At 42.0% G+C, this 15,557-nt stretch overlaps 1 protein-coding gene across 2 annotated transcripts in view; it reads right to left on the bottom strand.

Annotated features, from left to right (window-relative positions):
• Positions 1–8,941: 8,941 nt before the first annotated feature.
• The window catches only part of SH2B1 (SH2B adaptor protein 1), a 509,649-nt gene continuing 503,033 nt past the window's right edge, over positions 8,942–15,557 (bottom strand). The window contains exon 8 of one of the 2 annotated variants that reach the window (XM_044086540.1): positions 8,942–10,999. In XM_044086540.1, coding sequence (XP_043942475.1) covers positions 10,665–10,999 — 335 coding nt within the window. In that variant the 3' untranslated portion in view covers positions 8,942–10,664. The remainder of the gene's footprint in view (positions 11,000–15,557) is intronic. The other variant, XM_044086541.1, reaches the window with a different exon arrangement.

Genomic DNA, 15,557 nt, shown 5'->3' on the forward strand with positions numbered 1-15,557 from the left:
ATGAATGGAGGATAAGCAAGCCACTCCAACGTGAAATTCAAGCCTAAGAAGGAGGCGGCTCATAAAGGGTCCGGACTTGTCTGAACAGTCAGTGGTAGGCTATTGTCCTGCCCTCCACAAGACCACGATGGTAAGAAATGGACAACACATGCACCATGATCATGAAATAACTCAGAAAATATTATCAGTACCGGAGACGAGCAAGAAGTTTGCTGACTGGGACACAAACCATACTCTCCACCTAGGTGGATGCTTTTCCCATTTAGCACAGCAGTGCTAAAAGAGTAGAAAGATTTGTAGCAACCTCAGTCACTTCTGACATCCCAGTCAGGACAGTCTGGTGGGGATTAAGGGATTTAAATCCTTAGCCATGCTGTGAGATCTAGCCGAGTGTAGTCTCTGAAGAGATGGTTTCCTGATAAGAAGCAACTCTTGTCTTCTTCCTCTGAACTTTCTTAACAGGAACAGAGTTGGACAGAATGATGAAAGGGTATGCAACAATCTCTCTCATTACGAGACAGAATGAGAATATTTTCACTAATTCACTGAAGACTGACACCAAGACATCTGAAGCTTCAACTACAGATGACTGAAAATCTGACGGTATGTTAAAATCCAAGGATGTGAACAGCTAATATAGTGATATAATTATTTACATTTATAACCTACGGCTAGACATGTACTACTGCTCTGCAAAACAACACCTCGTTGCAATAACGGTATGAGTCATGGAATTTCACTATCTGGAGCCTGAGATACAAGCTGATGAGACCCAGGAATATAAGAAAGTTTATGGTCCTCCTTCAAAATTAAAGAAATTAAGTGGAATCTCTTGGCTTTGAAGGACACCCATCTGCAGCCTCCTGGGTCCATCTCAATAACTATTTGGAGGCAGTTTAGTTTGATCTCTGAGCGAGGATCTATGAGGGAGGACCAAACAGCCCTAAAGTTTGGCCACACGTGACTATACTGAGAACTCAGTCCTCTACAATGGCGCCCAAGGCTGGGCAAACCTGTAGAACCCCTCAGAGTGTCAACATCCCGGAGATGCAGTATGGAGTGTACTTGCTAGGCTGACCGGATCACATCCCAAACCTCCTTCCCTGCAGACACAGTCAGAAAAGATGAGCCAGGGCAAGTCTATCTGATGCTTCTGGAATGTTCTCAGTCTGCAAGCGGAACTACTACCTTCCTTGGAAGTGACCTGTCTTGGAAAAAGACAAAAGGGCTGCAAAGGGATCACAAAGATTCTTAGCCTTTTAGAAGTATAAAAAAATCTTAAAAGGGCTGACCAAAGACAACCTTCAACCCCAAAGGCAGCATCCAGGATAGCCTACCTCTGCTGCACCTTGAAAAGGAACATCCCTGGTCACACACCATAGGACATGTCTGAGCATGCAGACTAAGCCATAATACCACTGCAGTTAAACCTGCACAGCAGCCCAGCATGGACACAGTGCAAAGGGTCTTGCCTAGGCCTTCCGACTCTTGACTGAAGTAAGGCTGAATGTTTTTCCAACACCTGATGGCCTAAAGAAAATGAAACCTGGACAAGCAATTTAGTACAGGGATCTGACCCCAGCATGGCAAATTAAAACACCTGCTTGCCCAATCTCTAAAGATTTAGATGCCTTAACAGACAGCAAGATGGCAAGATGATGCGATTTCTGGCCTCTATGCTAGACCAAAGAAAGCACAAGGCAGTCAGTTTGTAGAGGGTATCTGCCTTCTTTGAAATCAAGAAAGGAGCAACCGAACATTTCCAGGTTGCAAAATGGCATTCTTAAGTAGTTCTATGGGTAGGATGAACCAAAGATCCTTCTTACCCAGATACCCACAGTTTTTGGAAAATAAATGAGGATACAGGTATGTCTATGGTGGACTTCAAAATCGGAATACCTCCAAATGCAGGGATATGGGGGTGTCATTTTTAAATTTTATAAATCCCTTTCTGGGAAAAGCCTAAAGAAGAAGAACCATTTTCCTAGAACAAAGAGGGGAAAAGGAAAGCCTCTCACCTCATCAGTCTCTGTTTGGACTGAAGCATGCATAGGTGGAATGTGTGACAGGTGCTTGGTGTCAGAGCTCCAGTGCCCAGTAGTCTTTCTGCTAAAGCTACAAGGAAGGTAAAAGCCTGGACTGGGAATGGTAACAGCCAAAGTTCCTTAAGGGTGCACTCCAGTAACTGTGAGGCCAAGTCACAAGACTTCAAAATGACAATGAGGAACTGGTCAGCAACCCATGATGTGACAGACCCTGACCATATAGTCCTGCTGCACCAAACGAGAAGAGTCCTCAGGCTCAAATGTAACCACCTAGCTTTGTCATGCATATTCTGGATGGTCAATCAGGGGAAAAGTGAGCTCACTCCTTGAGAAGTATCCTAAGATGGCTGCTGGGACTGCAGATGTCTGAACGGGATTCATGACACACAGGTAACCATGGAGACTACCAGGTGAAAGAATTAGCTCCAGGATACTATAACCCACAGCTACTTGCCATTTCCGTAGCTTTCTGAATGTGTTCTGGAACAGGCCTAAGACTACGCAAGGAGCTCTCTCAATGACTCACGCCTTCTATGTGTTCCTTCTTCCATCTTTGGGTGACCAGGCCGAAGCGCTGGTACTTGGGAACTACTTCACATCATTATCCTCTCCCAAGCAGCATTCAAATGCAATGACAGTTTAAGCTTGTGGGCTGGTCCATCAGTCACAATGACACCATGATGATATTAAGATTTATGATTTGAAAGACAGAATTCTTACGTAATGAATGTCAGAACTCGGATTCAAACTATGCCAGTGGCAGAAAAGAAATGGAGTGTGCAGGGGCCAGGCAAGCACTCCTACTTGCAGTAAGCAATGCCAGTCTGCGTAGTGGCACAGAACTCACATCCTAGCCTGTGGGAGTGTCAGAGTACAACAATGCTTGTCCAAGCAACTTGCATTTTTCTAATTACAATGTAATAAAGTATAGTTGTATGAGGCTGCTAAACAACCAAGGCAGACCTTCACATAGGAGGACCACTGCTGTAGTGCACTCATGAGAATAACTCAAAGGTGGTAATCACTCTAATGGCAAGATCTGAATAGATAGGATCCCAAGAGTGTCAGGTTTCACCTCATGCCACAGCCATCTACAGGAAGTCTAGCAGCACAGGGCATTATAACCCACACTATCTTGTATTCTTCTTTGGAGCAGCAGCAGCAGCAGTTCAAATTTCCAAAGAACTAACAGGATGCAAGCTTCCCCTCAATAGCTACAAACAAAGAAAAGCATGTAACTGCTGCCAATAAGAACAGATGGACAACCTTATAGCACTGATCTAACAAACCCTACCATCAATCAAAAAAACACCTCCAAAAAGGCACAAACCTGTTCAAAACACTCACCCACAAAAAACAGTAAAGCACAAGTGTGATTCTTTGGCAGTAAAAGGGGGGTGGGGGGTGGAAAACCATAGTGCACCAAAAATTCTTCTAGTCGCACTCCTATAATTACGGTATCTTCACACAACACAACTGTACTATACTCACAACAATCATTTCTGCAGTGTCCATGCACTGGAGTGTACCACACAATTGCAGTTCTGAAGGTTACAATACGACTCATAATACTATATAGTGTCAAAACTAGTGCTACTTCTACACAAAGCATCTAGCTTGGTGAAAGTGTGGATGGAAGTTCAAGTGGGGGCTTCACAAATGCTCAGGTCCAGTTAGTACCTGCTCACGTACAATAAGCCTTGAGCTACACAATCAGCATCCTGTCAATGGTCACAGTAGATTATACAACTAACCAAATCTGGGAGAAACTGTCTGCTTACATGCAAATCAGCCCTGCTTGTCTAGCAATGGAAGAAGCTAACACTGGTCAGTTTACATGACCAGTTTTTACTGTAATACCTCAACTGTCCATATGCATCTATGGTAAGAACCACTCTCTCCCTTTATTTTCAGGAAAGAGACAGAAAACTTTACTGAACAGACTGACTCAAAGATACCTTAAACAACCTCAGGCACATAAGTGGGGTTCATCTTCAGTGTACCCTGTTCCTATGGAATGTAAAAGTAGAAGAGCCTAGAACTTGAAGTTTAGAGAGCCGGCTGGATAAACAGAAGCTATGAAGAAGGGGGGTTTTCCACGACAGATGTGTTTAATTCAGTTGTACTGACAGATTTAAAACGGGGCAGACACAGTTTTTCTATAAACAAACCAGATCATCGACCAGGGAATGGGGTCCTCCATATGGCTTGAAGTGCAACAAACAACTGAATAATCTGTTAGCGGAGACTGGTGGATCCAGTGGGGTACATGCAAAAGTGCCCAACAGATGTCCCTTAACACAGGAGCAGGAAGGGCATTGTTTATACAACTACAAGAGTACAGCAAGAACCGAGGCATGGAACATTATGCACAAATTATACCAATGGTGTTACACAAAAGTAGAAATGGAGTTCCTCTAGATAAACAGGACACACTCTCGTATTAGCCCTCTAGTTTATTTGTGGGTATGTAAACACAGCTGCACAGAACAAAAGGCAGTGTTGCATTAATCTGACATGTTCCAGGCTCCTGAGACTACTGGTGCAGCACTGCATCAGTTTGGGGACTATTCCCCACTGTCATCTGCATCAAGCTGGACAACCAGATTTGACTTGAACAGTTATCAATACCTTTTCCATGGTCATCTGCAACAACTGAAGCACCAGACTTTTCCTGGCCAGTTCTGAGCTTTCTGGACAAACTCTGCTCTTTTCTTGCTTTAGAGAGTACCTTCTGACAGAGATCAGACAGCACAAAGAAACAATTTCCCTTGATGAAAAATGCATCTGCTACAAGTGGCTCGGTACATGGTATCAGAGCAAAATCTGGCTACCAGAAGCTTCACACATGATGCAAACAGCTTTATCCTCAGCTGCCCCATGCCTTTATAATGTCTGCAAATGCTGCTCTCAACTGTATCCAGTCATGTGAAGCAATGAGTTCCAAGTGCTTGGGTGCCATCTGCTACAGAGTTCTAATGACTGGGCATGTGGCATTCATGAAGCTACAAAATCAGACCAACTTGGCAGATCAAAATTCACCAAGGTCAATCTAGACAGGAAATTTGAGATGGGATTCCCCATTCCTCCGAATGTACTACATTACTACTGTAACATTAACATTCAATGTCCCTGGATTCGTATATGGCTGGAAAAAAAACAGAATGTTGTAATGGACATCCAGCATCCTAGAGCTGACATGCTGCTTCTGCACCTCAGACTGGAGGCTGTGGAAAAAGTGTTTCCAAGGACAGCCTTATGCATCTGCCATTAGACTTTGGTTTGGTTCTAACAGGATAAAGGGGAGGCCCAGATTACTGGACATATGTTGATAATACTACTCAAATTCACTGACTACAGCAGGAATCTGAATCAGAGACAGGATGTGTTCCACATGAACTTATGCCAGTCGCAAAGACTGCTCAGTACCAATGGATCACTCTCAAGCAAATCTTGTTCTTGGTTACATGATAATGGAAGAGAACACGTCAACACTACCCCAAGTAAGGTCCCTGGAGGAGGAAAAAGTCCTTTCATCAGTTGTACTGTGTCCTCTAGCAACAAGCCCTTACACATTTTCATATCCAGAATGGCCCCAGGAATGTTTCCTGTTGACAAGGGTCTAAGATGGACTTGTGTCTTTAGGGTGATTAATAAACTCTAAAATTAGTGAACTAGTACATTCAGAGATTTCCATAACTTTTCTACAGAAGATGCCTGTATCAGTCAACCAGATAGGGATACAAGTGCACCACCCCCTTAGTCTCAGAAGGATGAGCACTGTAGCCATGTGGACAATGAATACTTGGTGCATCCAAAAGGCCAAAGCAGAAGTCGCAGACTGACACTTGTTTCCCACTCTGAAGCCAAGAAAAAGTGGGCTCTGTGAACAGGAATGTATAAACAAGTGTACTTCACAGCTTAAGTGATGGACAAAAAGACCTTCAGCAACACAGAAAGCCAAGGTAAGTGGAGAAAACATCAGGAACTATTTTACCTGCACATAATGTTTAAACCTGATATAAAAAAGTTACACTAAAGAAACAATCTTGAGTAACACCCTTTTCCTCCTTCAATAAAAGGATCTCCAGATTGCACTTCATTTCCATAGCAGCATTGCAAAGACTGGCACATGCTCTGGCTGGTCCTTTGGTGTACAAGGGATACCCTCAAAAGGTGGTCACAACTTCACTTACCCATCTGATATGTCTGACATCAGGAAAAATCAATGCTTTTTTGAAAAGGATCTCTGTTTTATGTCCAGGCCTGGGATGCAGAGGATGGCAACAAGGAATATATACCCCTCCCATAAGTCAGACCTGGAAACAGAGGATGGGAACAAGGAGCTTGTACCTCTCCCATAAGTCAGATCTGGACGCAGTGGATGGGAACAGGGAACTTGTACCTCTCCCATAAGTCAGACCTGGACGCAGAAGATGGGAACAAGGAACTTGTACCCTTCCCATAAGTCAGGCCTGGACACACAGGATGGGAACAAGGAACGTGTCCCCCTCCCAAATGTCAGGCCTGGGATGCACAAGATGGGAACACGGAACTTGTACCCCCTCCCATATGTCAGACCTGGACACAGAGGAAGGGAACAAGGAACATGTATCCCTCCCATAAGTCTAGGCCAGGAATACAAAGGCTGGAACGAGGCTCCAGTAATCACCAGGGTAGATTAGTAGTGCTGAAGGGAGACCAGTCACTGGGTCCTGTTCCCAGTGCTTTCTACTCTAACCCTTCTGACTCCAGGACTGCTACTGCTTCTGCAAATGTCTATACCCCTTACACTGTTTGCACCTGATAAGGACCATGCCTCAGAAATGCAATTACTCAAATACCTGCAGACTGGAGGCTGAAATAACTACTGAAATTGCATTATTTTCTCATTCACTCCCACCTTTTCAAAAACTCCTGAGGTGGGTCACTAAACAAATTACTCTTTTTTGAACAGGACATTTAACAGCTGACCCTTTACATAATCAAAAAAGGTTGTATATGCAACAAGACATGAAAACATCCCTGAAACAAACATCTAATTTACTAATTTCTTCCCTAAAAGAATTATCTAGAGTGCCTGAACTGACTCTAATACGTTTGAAGATATTCCTCAAGTAATACATTATTATTCATCTGACAACTGGTAGTCCAGAACCTCAGGGTCGCTAACATACATACTTTTTATCACACTTATAAAGGAATCGATTTCCCTCTTTGGCACTGTATGAACAACTGGTACCAACTTGTACCCCACAGCCACCTCCACAGAAATACCAGATGAGTCTTCAACAGGGCTTTGTACATACATACTGAAAACCTCTCTGGAGCTGACAGAAGCTGTCTGGATTTTCAGATGCTGGGTTTATGAATCATGCTATTGAATGCCTTAATTACTAGGGGGATGAGCGAGAGCTTCGGATGTTACATGGCTAGCATATGTACTTCTTGGTAAGAAACCCCCTAACCCAATTCCACTTCAAATGTTTGTTTATAAATTTAAGTGCATTCTGAAAGAGTGGAAGCATCTATTGGGGACCCAAAAATGACAATGATTTCATCACTCCTATCATGGCCCAGGGAAGACTGCATCTAGTCAGTACTGACCATGTTTTCTTCATTCCAATCAGACTGAAAATCTACATGGGAAGATAAACATTTCCCCTTGTTCGTTTTACTGCTAACCCTTAAGTGTAATGGTCTATAGTGCTCAAGACTCCAAGAGCAGCGTGGCCCAGGGTGGCAGGGAGCGCAGGAGCAGTGTGGCCCAGGGTGGCAGGGAGCGCAGGAGCAGGGAATAAAAGCGAAAGAATAAGATAAGGACATGTGGGATCTCTGGCCGGTCAGCTGAAGCCTTGGTGGTCTATTGTGGATAGGAGGCAGTCCCCTGCTCAAATTTTCTAGGATTCACCCTTTTATTACCTTATGGTGCCTAGGACACTTTTTTTTTTTTTTTTGCCCTTTTCTGGGGATATCCTAGTTTTAAAACTGGGCGCTCTCACAAAAGTAGAGTTGCACATCCCCTTGATTTTGACAAAAGTGTTTACGATGTTCCATGAAAGCCTATGATTTTCAATGATTTTCAGTTTTCCTTACTAGTTTAGTTTGCTTATACAACTTGCTCTTTTAACTTTAGAAAATATAGGACAATGGTTACAATTCTCAACAATTAGTTTCTTGGGGGAGGACTTTAAAAGGTAGTTTTTAGGAAAAGTCTCTTTCTCATAAGAATCCATGTTAGTAAACTCTTGCAGAAACACTTTTAGCCAACAAAAAGTCAATATTAATGGCTAAAAAAATCTGTAAGAGGTTATTAAACAGTATAAATTCAGTTAAGCTGAAACTGTACATAGTTTCAACCTGTATTTAACTTTTTCTCAGATAAGCCAACAAAGTCACCAACAAATGGTGAAGCAATACATACAACTGCTTACTTCTGGAGAAAAAAAAGTGAAAGGAAGCAAGGGTGTGGACTGATGTCAACTTCCCGCAGACGGTGACGCAGTGGTATGTGATTTCACACAAAGCAGGGTCAGCTGACTGCTCGAGACCTGGCTGGAAGTAGGAAATGCCTGTGGTCATCTCACACCTGTGGCTTATCTCATTCCTACCATGTATGAAGACAATGCACCAAAATGCCTTATGATGAACCTCTACACTTACCCCCTACACTAAATGTGTTTTTTTGCACAAGATTCAGACATGCAGATCTCTCCCCATTTTCTCAGGGACTTGTTTTCCTTCTGTTAGTTCAAACTTACGCAAGCCTTAGCCCCACTTGACAATCCATCTGCTTCCATTAGGAAGGTCATGGGTACCAAGCATGGCAACATTCCATCAAGCATTCAATCTCCCCAACAATTACCCCCAAACCCTGAAGTAACAAGTACACTGCATTTAGTTTCACTCAGCAAACCTTCCAAATGCAAGAAGAAATCAGTACATGAAAGGCCACGTTCTAAGAATTACAAAAACAATGTACACTTTCAGCATAAAGGCTTTTGATGCTGTTTAACAGTAGGGTGGTTGGGGTTCTCCAGCTTATTTTTACAAACCTTCCTGTTTTACATGTCTGACACAGCTCTGAAATCTACATTCTATACAAATTACTATTTACTTTTTTATATTAACAATGTTAACAGCTCATCCATTACTATCTCCACTTGCTCCTCCAAAATTTTCAGAAAACATAAAGAGTCCCATTCTGGAAATTCTTTTGCAGTAACACTTTGCTGACAGGAACCTTTCAATGTAACACAGTACTACTCAATACTGCTCCACAAATTTTCCTTAAAGCCTCATCTCTCCAGTCAGCTCTTGGGGCACAGTGTTTTGAAGCCCCGAAAGGCCACAGAGTACTTGGCCATGACTAGTGCTCCTGGTGCTTGAGAAGGAGACAAGGGATATACATGAGTGGCTGCATTCCATTTGTCAATTTTGTGGGTGAGGTGAACATGGAGACTGCTTGGCTCTCTGCATTTATGGACATCTTGCAAAGGCCAAAGTCATGCAGCAATGAAACAAGCCTGGGAAAGTTTGAGGTGCCTTTGGCTTGCCAAACAGCGTCCACACTGCAACCGAGGACTGGTTTATGTGGGGAAATGCACATTCATCATGGGACCTAGTATTGCAGAAACCATCAGTCACTGTTGAGGGAGGAGATCAGAAGAGAAAACACCTCACCCACCCTGATGATGGTCCAGCTGGTCAGCTCTTACCTTCACTATGACAGTTGCTGTTAGGATGGGGAAATCAAATGATGGATTGGTCAGTAGGAAGAAGAAAAGATACTGGGGCGGGGGGGGGGGGAGGGGCTCTCTGAAATGCATCACTTACAAAGTTACAAATCTTTCTTAGAAGCATTATTCACCTGGTCATATTTGAACTGATAGGACTTTAAAAATGAATCCCCCTTTAAATACACATTATTGACCTGTTTTTTTTTGCAATGCACATATTAATAAAATACTAACATCTTGTACTAAACTGAACTACTTCATTACTGGCCTTTGACCCTAAACTTATGATGTACTCAGACATGATGAAGTGGACAACAGGCAAGCACCTTACACTGAGTGAAGCACTACAAAGGGGAAAACAGCAGCACTGGAGATGCGAGTACCAAATTGAGTGCTTTGTCGATTCACAAGATGTATTCCCCCAATTCCTGGCAAGGCAGTTTGCTTTACATTTGTCCATAAAGCATGACACACCATTTGTAACCTAAGCAGCTCTTACCAACAAGGTAAAAAAAAAAAAATCTGAAACAGCCAAATGATGTGTGATACAAAGATTCTGCTGCAGAAAACAATTGCTCCTTGTGGAACTGAGGCTTTCTTTGTGGATCAGGTTATAACATTCCTCCCTTCCTTATGGCTTTTCCTAAATCCCTTATACCAGGGAGGAACAGCAGCATGCACCTTCCTCTGTTCTGAAGGCAACAAGTCCAACCATACTACCTCCAAACTAAGTGATACTTAGAGATGGTGGGGCAATTTCAATACTGAAAGGTATGAGAGATGCACAGACTCCTCTTGCTTCCTCCTGTTCTGGTTTGGCATGTAATAAGTAGGCAGGCAGTGGGGCATGATCTGTGATCCACTTTCAAATGTGTATATATCAAACAAACGAATACTGGTTATCCACAGCACGGGCACGTAGAGCTGAATTCCCTCCATCATTAGGATCCTCAGAACCAGCACTTGTTGGCTGAAGCTGCTGCAGCCGTACTGAGGCAACAGAACCTTCTTCAGGTTCTTGCATTCCTTCCTCTTCCTCTGGCTGTCCAGCAGGTGGCTCAGGGACTGGTCTGGAGAATGGGGTATCAGCAAGGCTGCCGCTGGTAGGTGATGAAGACAAGTTGTACCAGGAGTGCTGAAGACCTCCGTCAAGGCTGTGCTGACGAGAAAGAGGTGGTGGTGGAAGGGGTGGAGGGTTACGGGAGATGGTCGTTTCTGAAAAGGAAAAGAGAACAGAGCGTTATACACAAGGTAAGACTTTCAGCTTGTCCACCCCTTCCCTAAGCCATCCTACTGGTTACTACACCCTGCTCAGTGATAAAGTGACCACACAGATGTGCTTAATGCTACACAACAAAACAGACTCGAATCACTGACAAAGACAAACCTAGAATGCAGCACTACCTTCTTCATTTCCGTTCAGAACGTCTGCAAAGATACAATCTTTCTATACCTAATTACCTTTTCACACTTAAAATTTTTTTTTTTTTTAATAATAGATCACTGCAAGTCAGGGCTGACATAAGCCATAATAAATCTCACAAAAAAGTAGGTGGTGCGTGTAAAACACACACACACACACACACACACACACACACACACACACACACACACACACACACACACACACACACTAAAATTTACATGTGCAGGTCAGTAAATCTTATAGAGACTCTCTGATAGCCAGTACATCACTGCTAAGAGAGAGATGACCTGTGTCTAGCATACAAGGCATCCTCCGACCCATTACTGATGGATTTACTGCATATCAGCAAGTCAAATGACATCAGAAATACACAGACTAGAGATCTAAACCTCTTCTACAACATCAAAAGAAAGGTTTGGAGGGACAGGTATATTTTGCAGAAAAAACAGTCACTATGGAACAGATTCCCTATTCACATCAAAGTTCATCCCTGCCACTTTCATGTGCAACTTAGATGTATGGATAGGAAGCAGAACATTTACCTCAGTGTACTACTAATGAATATATGTGGCTCCCTAAATGCTTTATCCAATGCAAGAGTCCCCTCAAATTATCTGCTATGAGCCCAGTTATTCTCATTAGGAGTAATATACAATTATCGACCCTGGGATGGGTAAGGCCAATGTATAACCAAATGGGATAGGTTATTTGGAGACCAAAAAGGGAAACTGGTGAGGCCTGAAATGGCCTGCAAGGGCAGCTAGCCTAGTACTTGCTTATGAAACTATAATCTATGTATGGCACTGATAGGTTTCAAAAAGCATTTGACAGCATCCCATATTCATGCATAATGGAATGCTTGCAGATGTACAAAATACACCCTATGACGCTCAATTACACAGCAGTGACTATGCAACGGCGGCAAAAAACTTTAAAGTCATAAAGGGCAAATTATTATCCCAGGGATAAAAAGTCAAAGGGAGATATTCTTGAGTGATTCTTCGTCACCATTGCTGAAATCTCAACTATTTCTTGTGGATGATTTAAAATTATATAGTTTATTGGACAAGGAAATAAAAGCACAACTACAAATGGCTAAAACGTTCTCAGATGATGTAAGAATGACATTTGGTCTTGACAAATGTGAAAGCAACATCTATAAAAGTAAAACTGCAGCACCAGGAAAATATCAGCATGGAAAAGGAATGTAGTATAAAGGAACTTGATCAGGAGGGAGTGTATAATTACTTGGGAATAGATGAAAGGTCAACAATAAAACATGAGCAAATAAGAATAAAGCTCAGTAAGGGATACTTTAGAAGACTAAACCTAATACTGAAGTATGCTTTGACATCTAAGAATTAAGTCCAAGCTACAAGTCAATTTGCTGCTCATCCTGTTCTTACAGCTTTTGGGGTGACTGACTGGCCACAAAAACATAGAACCAGTTAGACGAGAAAATTACTTCATGCTTACCAAATGATATACAAAAACAGTGCTACCAAAATTATAGATCCCTCGCTCTGAAGGAGGTATGGGCCTCCTCGAAATAGACTACATGTACAGATCCACAGTTGTGGGACTGCACACACATTCACTGACCTCACCAGATCCTAACATAGTTAAAACGTTCAAAAACATATAGAGAAGTTGTCTAAGATGGCACCTGTGCTTAGCAGAAGCATTTCAGAACCAAGACGGCATGGAAATCAAACCAGAAGTAAAATTAAATCAGCAAGCAACTGGATGTGTCAAAAAACAAAAAAAAGAATATAAAGAAAAACAGCGGACGAGACAATAAAAATATGGAAAGACAACAAATGCAGTGGTAAGTACACAGATTACCTGGAGCAACCTCATGTTGATGAAGATTTGAAGCAGGAATATCTAAGAGGTGAACTGAAACCGAGAGAGTAAAGGCTAAACATGGCAACCCAAAATAGTCGACTATGATGTACACACTGGTTTACAAAGTCTACTGAACGTGGGAGAAATGGACAATGTAGGTTATGTAAAACAAAACTGGAAACAGTAACATTTCATTGCTGGGCAGGACACTATCATGTCAAATGTTTGCCTTCCCTCCACAAAACCACTGATTTATATCTTATAAAATCTGGAAACACTTTTACCATTGCTTTAGCCATTATAAACAAAACGCTTATGGTTTAGTATTGAAATGGGCCTGTATTTAGCTGAATCTGATGGATCTTTGCCCTCTTTTGGTATTATAGCTACCACTGCTTTCTTCCAGGAGGTTGGTACTTCTCCTCCTCTTAAAATACTGTTAAACAAAACCTTCCAGATCTTTATCAGTTCTTTCCCTCCTAGCTTCTAGACTTCCACAAGAATGGCATCTACAACTGGGGACTTCCTATGGATTGGTTATACATCACCATTCTTATCTAGTCTCCTCCTAAATGGCATCTACAACTGGGGACTTCCTATGGATTGGTTATACATCACCATTCTTATCTAGTCTCCTCCTAAATGGAATCTACAACTGGGGACTTCCTATGGATTGGTTATACATCACCATTCTTATCTAGTCTCCTCCTAAATGGCATCTACAACTGGGGACTTCCTATGGATTGGTTATACATCACCATTCTTATCTAGTCTCCTCCTAAATGGCATCTACAACTGGGGACTTCCTATGGATTGGTTATACATCACCATTCTTATCTAGTCTCCTCCTATCCTGCTAGTAATTAACCCTCCTCTACTTCTCCCTTGGCATATTTGTTTCTTCCACAAACATTTCCATTTGTACCATTCCTTGATTTCCATATTTCCCTGCTTTATATTGGTTTTCATAGAATTTCGGAAATACTTCTAATACCTCTACAGGATCTCTTGCCTTCCTTGTTACAGGCTCCTCGAGCTTGGTGACAGCCCTTTCTACTTTGTTGCCAGAGTCATGCTAAACATTTTTGTGCTTTACAGTTACTATCAAAACAGTTGCTTAGCAGCAATCTTTCTAACCTCGTGCATATTAGAGAGATAATCCTTTATTTTCTGTTTAGCATTCAGCAGTTGTTCCTCCTCTTGTTCTGTGAGATTCCCCCTATTCTGCAATAATTTAAACATTTGTCAGTCCCTCTAAATAATTCTTGTTACTTCTTAACCATACCTCCCTTTCCTTTTACTTCCACCCTACTTTAAATTTTATCCTAATCCAGACTTACATTTTCAGAAGAAATTTCTGTGGGAAAGCGCCAGTGTCTCATTTTCGTTTCATTACCCTGTTTTATTTTAATTACTGTCACATGATCTGAAATGGTTATTGGGTGCATATCAAGACCTTCAATTAAATGCACATGTTCCTGTGAAATGTAAATTCTGTCTAGCCTAGCCCAGTTTTTAAATTTTGGGGAATATGTAAATTCACTTAACTCCTGGTACTCAATTCACATCTGCCATTACAAACATTTTCAATAAATTTCTTCAAAAATCTACCCTCCTTTGTTATATTTTCCCTTCCTGGCCCCCCAGACAGATCTTCACTGCTGCAAATCAAATTCCAGTCACCATCTATAAGTAATATTCCTTGCTGAAAGCAGATTTCTCACAGAATTTTCTTAAGCTCCACAGATTGAATACAAATACATGCCAGTATAATCCTGCTCCCTTGCCAGTAGCCCCTTAGTATTACAAATCTACCATTACTATCTGTTTTATCCTCTTCTATTACTATGGGAGCTCCTCTTGCAATTAATGCAAGTACTCATCTTTTCCTTTGTCCCAGGTATTTTGCAAAATAACCATCCTGAAAATTAAGTGTTATGTTATCATAACTAGATAACTAGGCATCTGTGTTGTCCATTTTCATTCCTCTTCAACATATGGGTTTGGAGACGATCCTCGGATTCAACTCGGCCACTTATTTTAGACTTGGGATCCAGCTCTCGAGCTCCTCCCTCTATCCATAATGTACTATTGCATCCGCAAAGCCTCAGACTGAGTTTACTACCCTATCTCTATATTAAGCAGAGACAGGAATAGTTTGATGGAAAGACAGGGCTCAAACTTAGAAGTGCAAGTTGCAATGCAGGCCAAAAGGTCTCTCCAGGAATGAATGGGAGGGAAGTTGAGGAAGAATGAAAATGGACAACGCAGATTTCCTAGTTATGGTAAGAATATAACTTTTAAATCTGATGTTGTCCTTTTCATTCTTCCTCAATCTATGAGACACAGTTGCCAGCTCTGTTGATCTTGGGTGGCCCTCATGAAAGGATATTCCAGAGTACCACCAATCCAAAGGCAGCTCTGCTCCTAGAAATAATATCAAATTTATAACTAACAAAAGTATGACCACTGGACCATGTAGCTGCAGCACAAATGCTG

Source organism: Protopterus annectens, chromosome 10.part0 (assembly GCF_019279795.1).
Source record: "Protopterus annectens isolate FY-2018-M chromosome 10.part0, PAN1.0, whole genome shotgun sequence".
Classification (NCBI taxonomy): Eukaryota; Metazoa; Chordata; order Ceratodontiformes; family Protopteridae; genus Protopterus; species Protopterus annectens.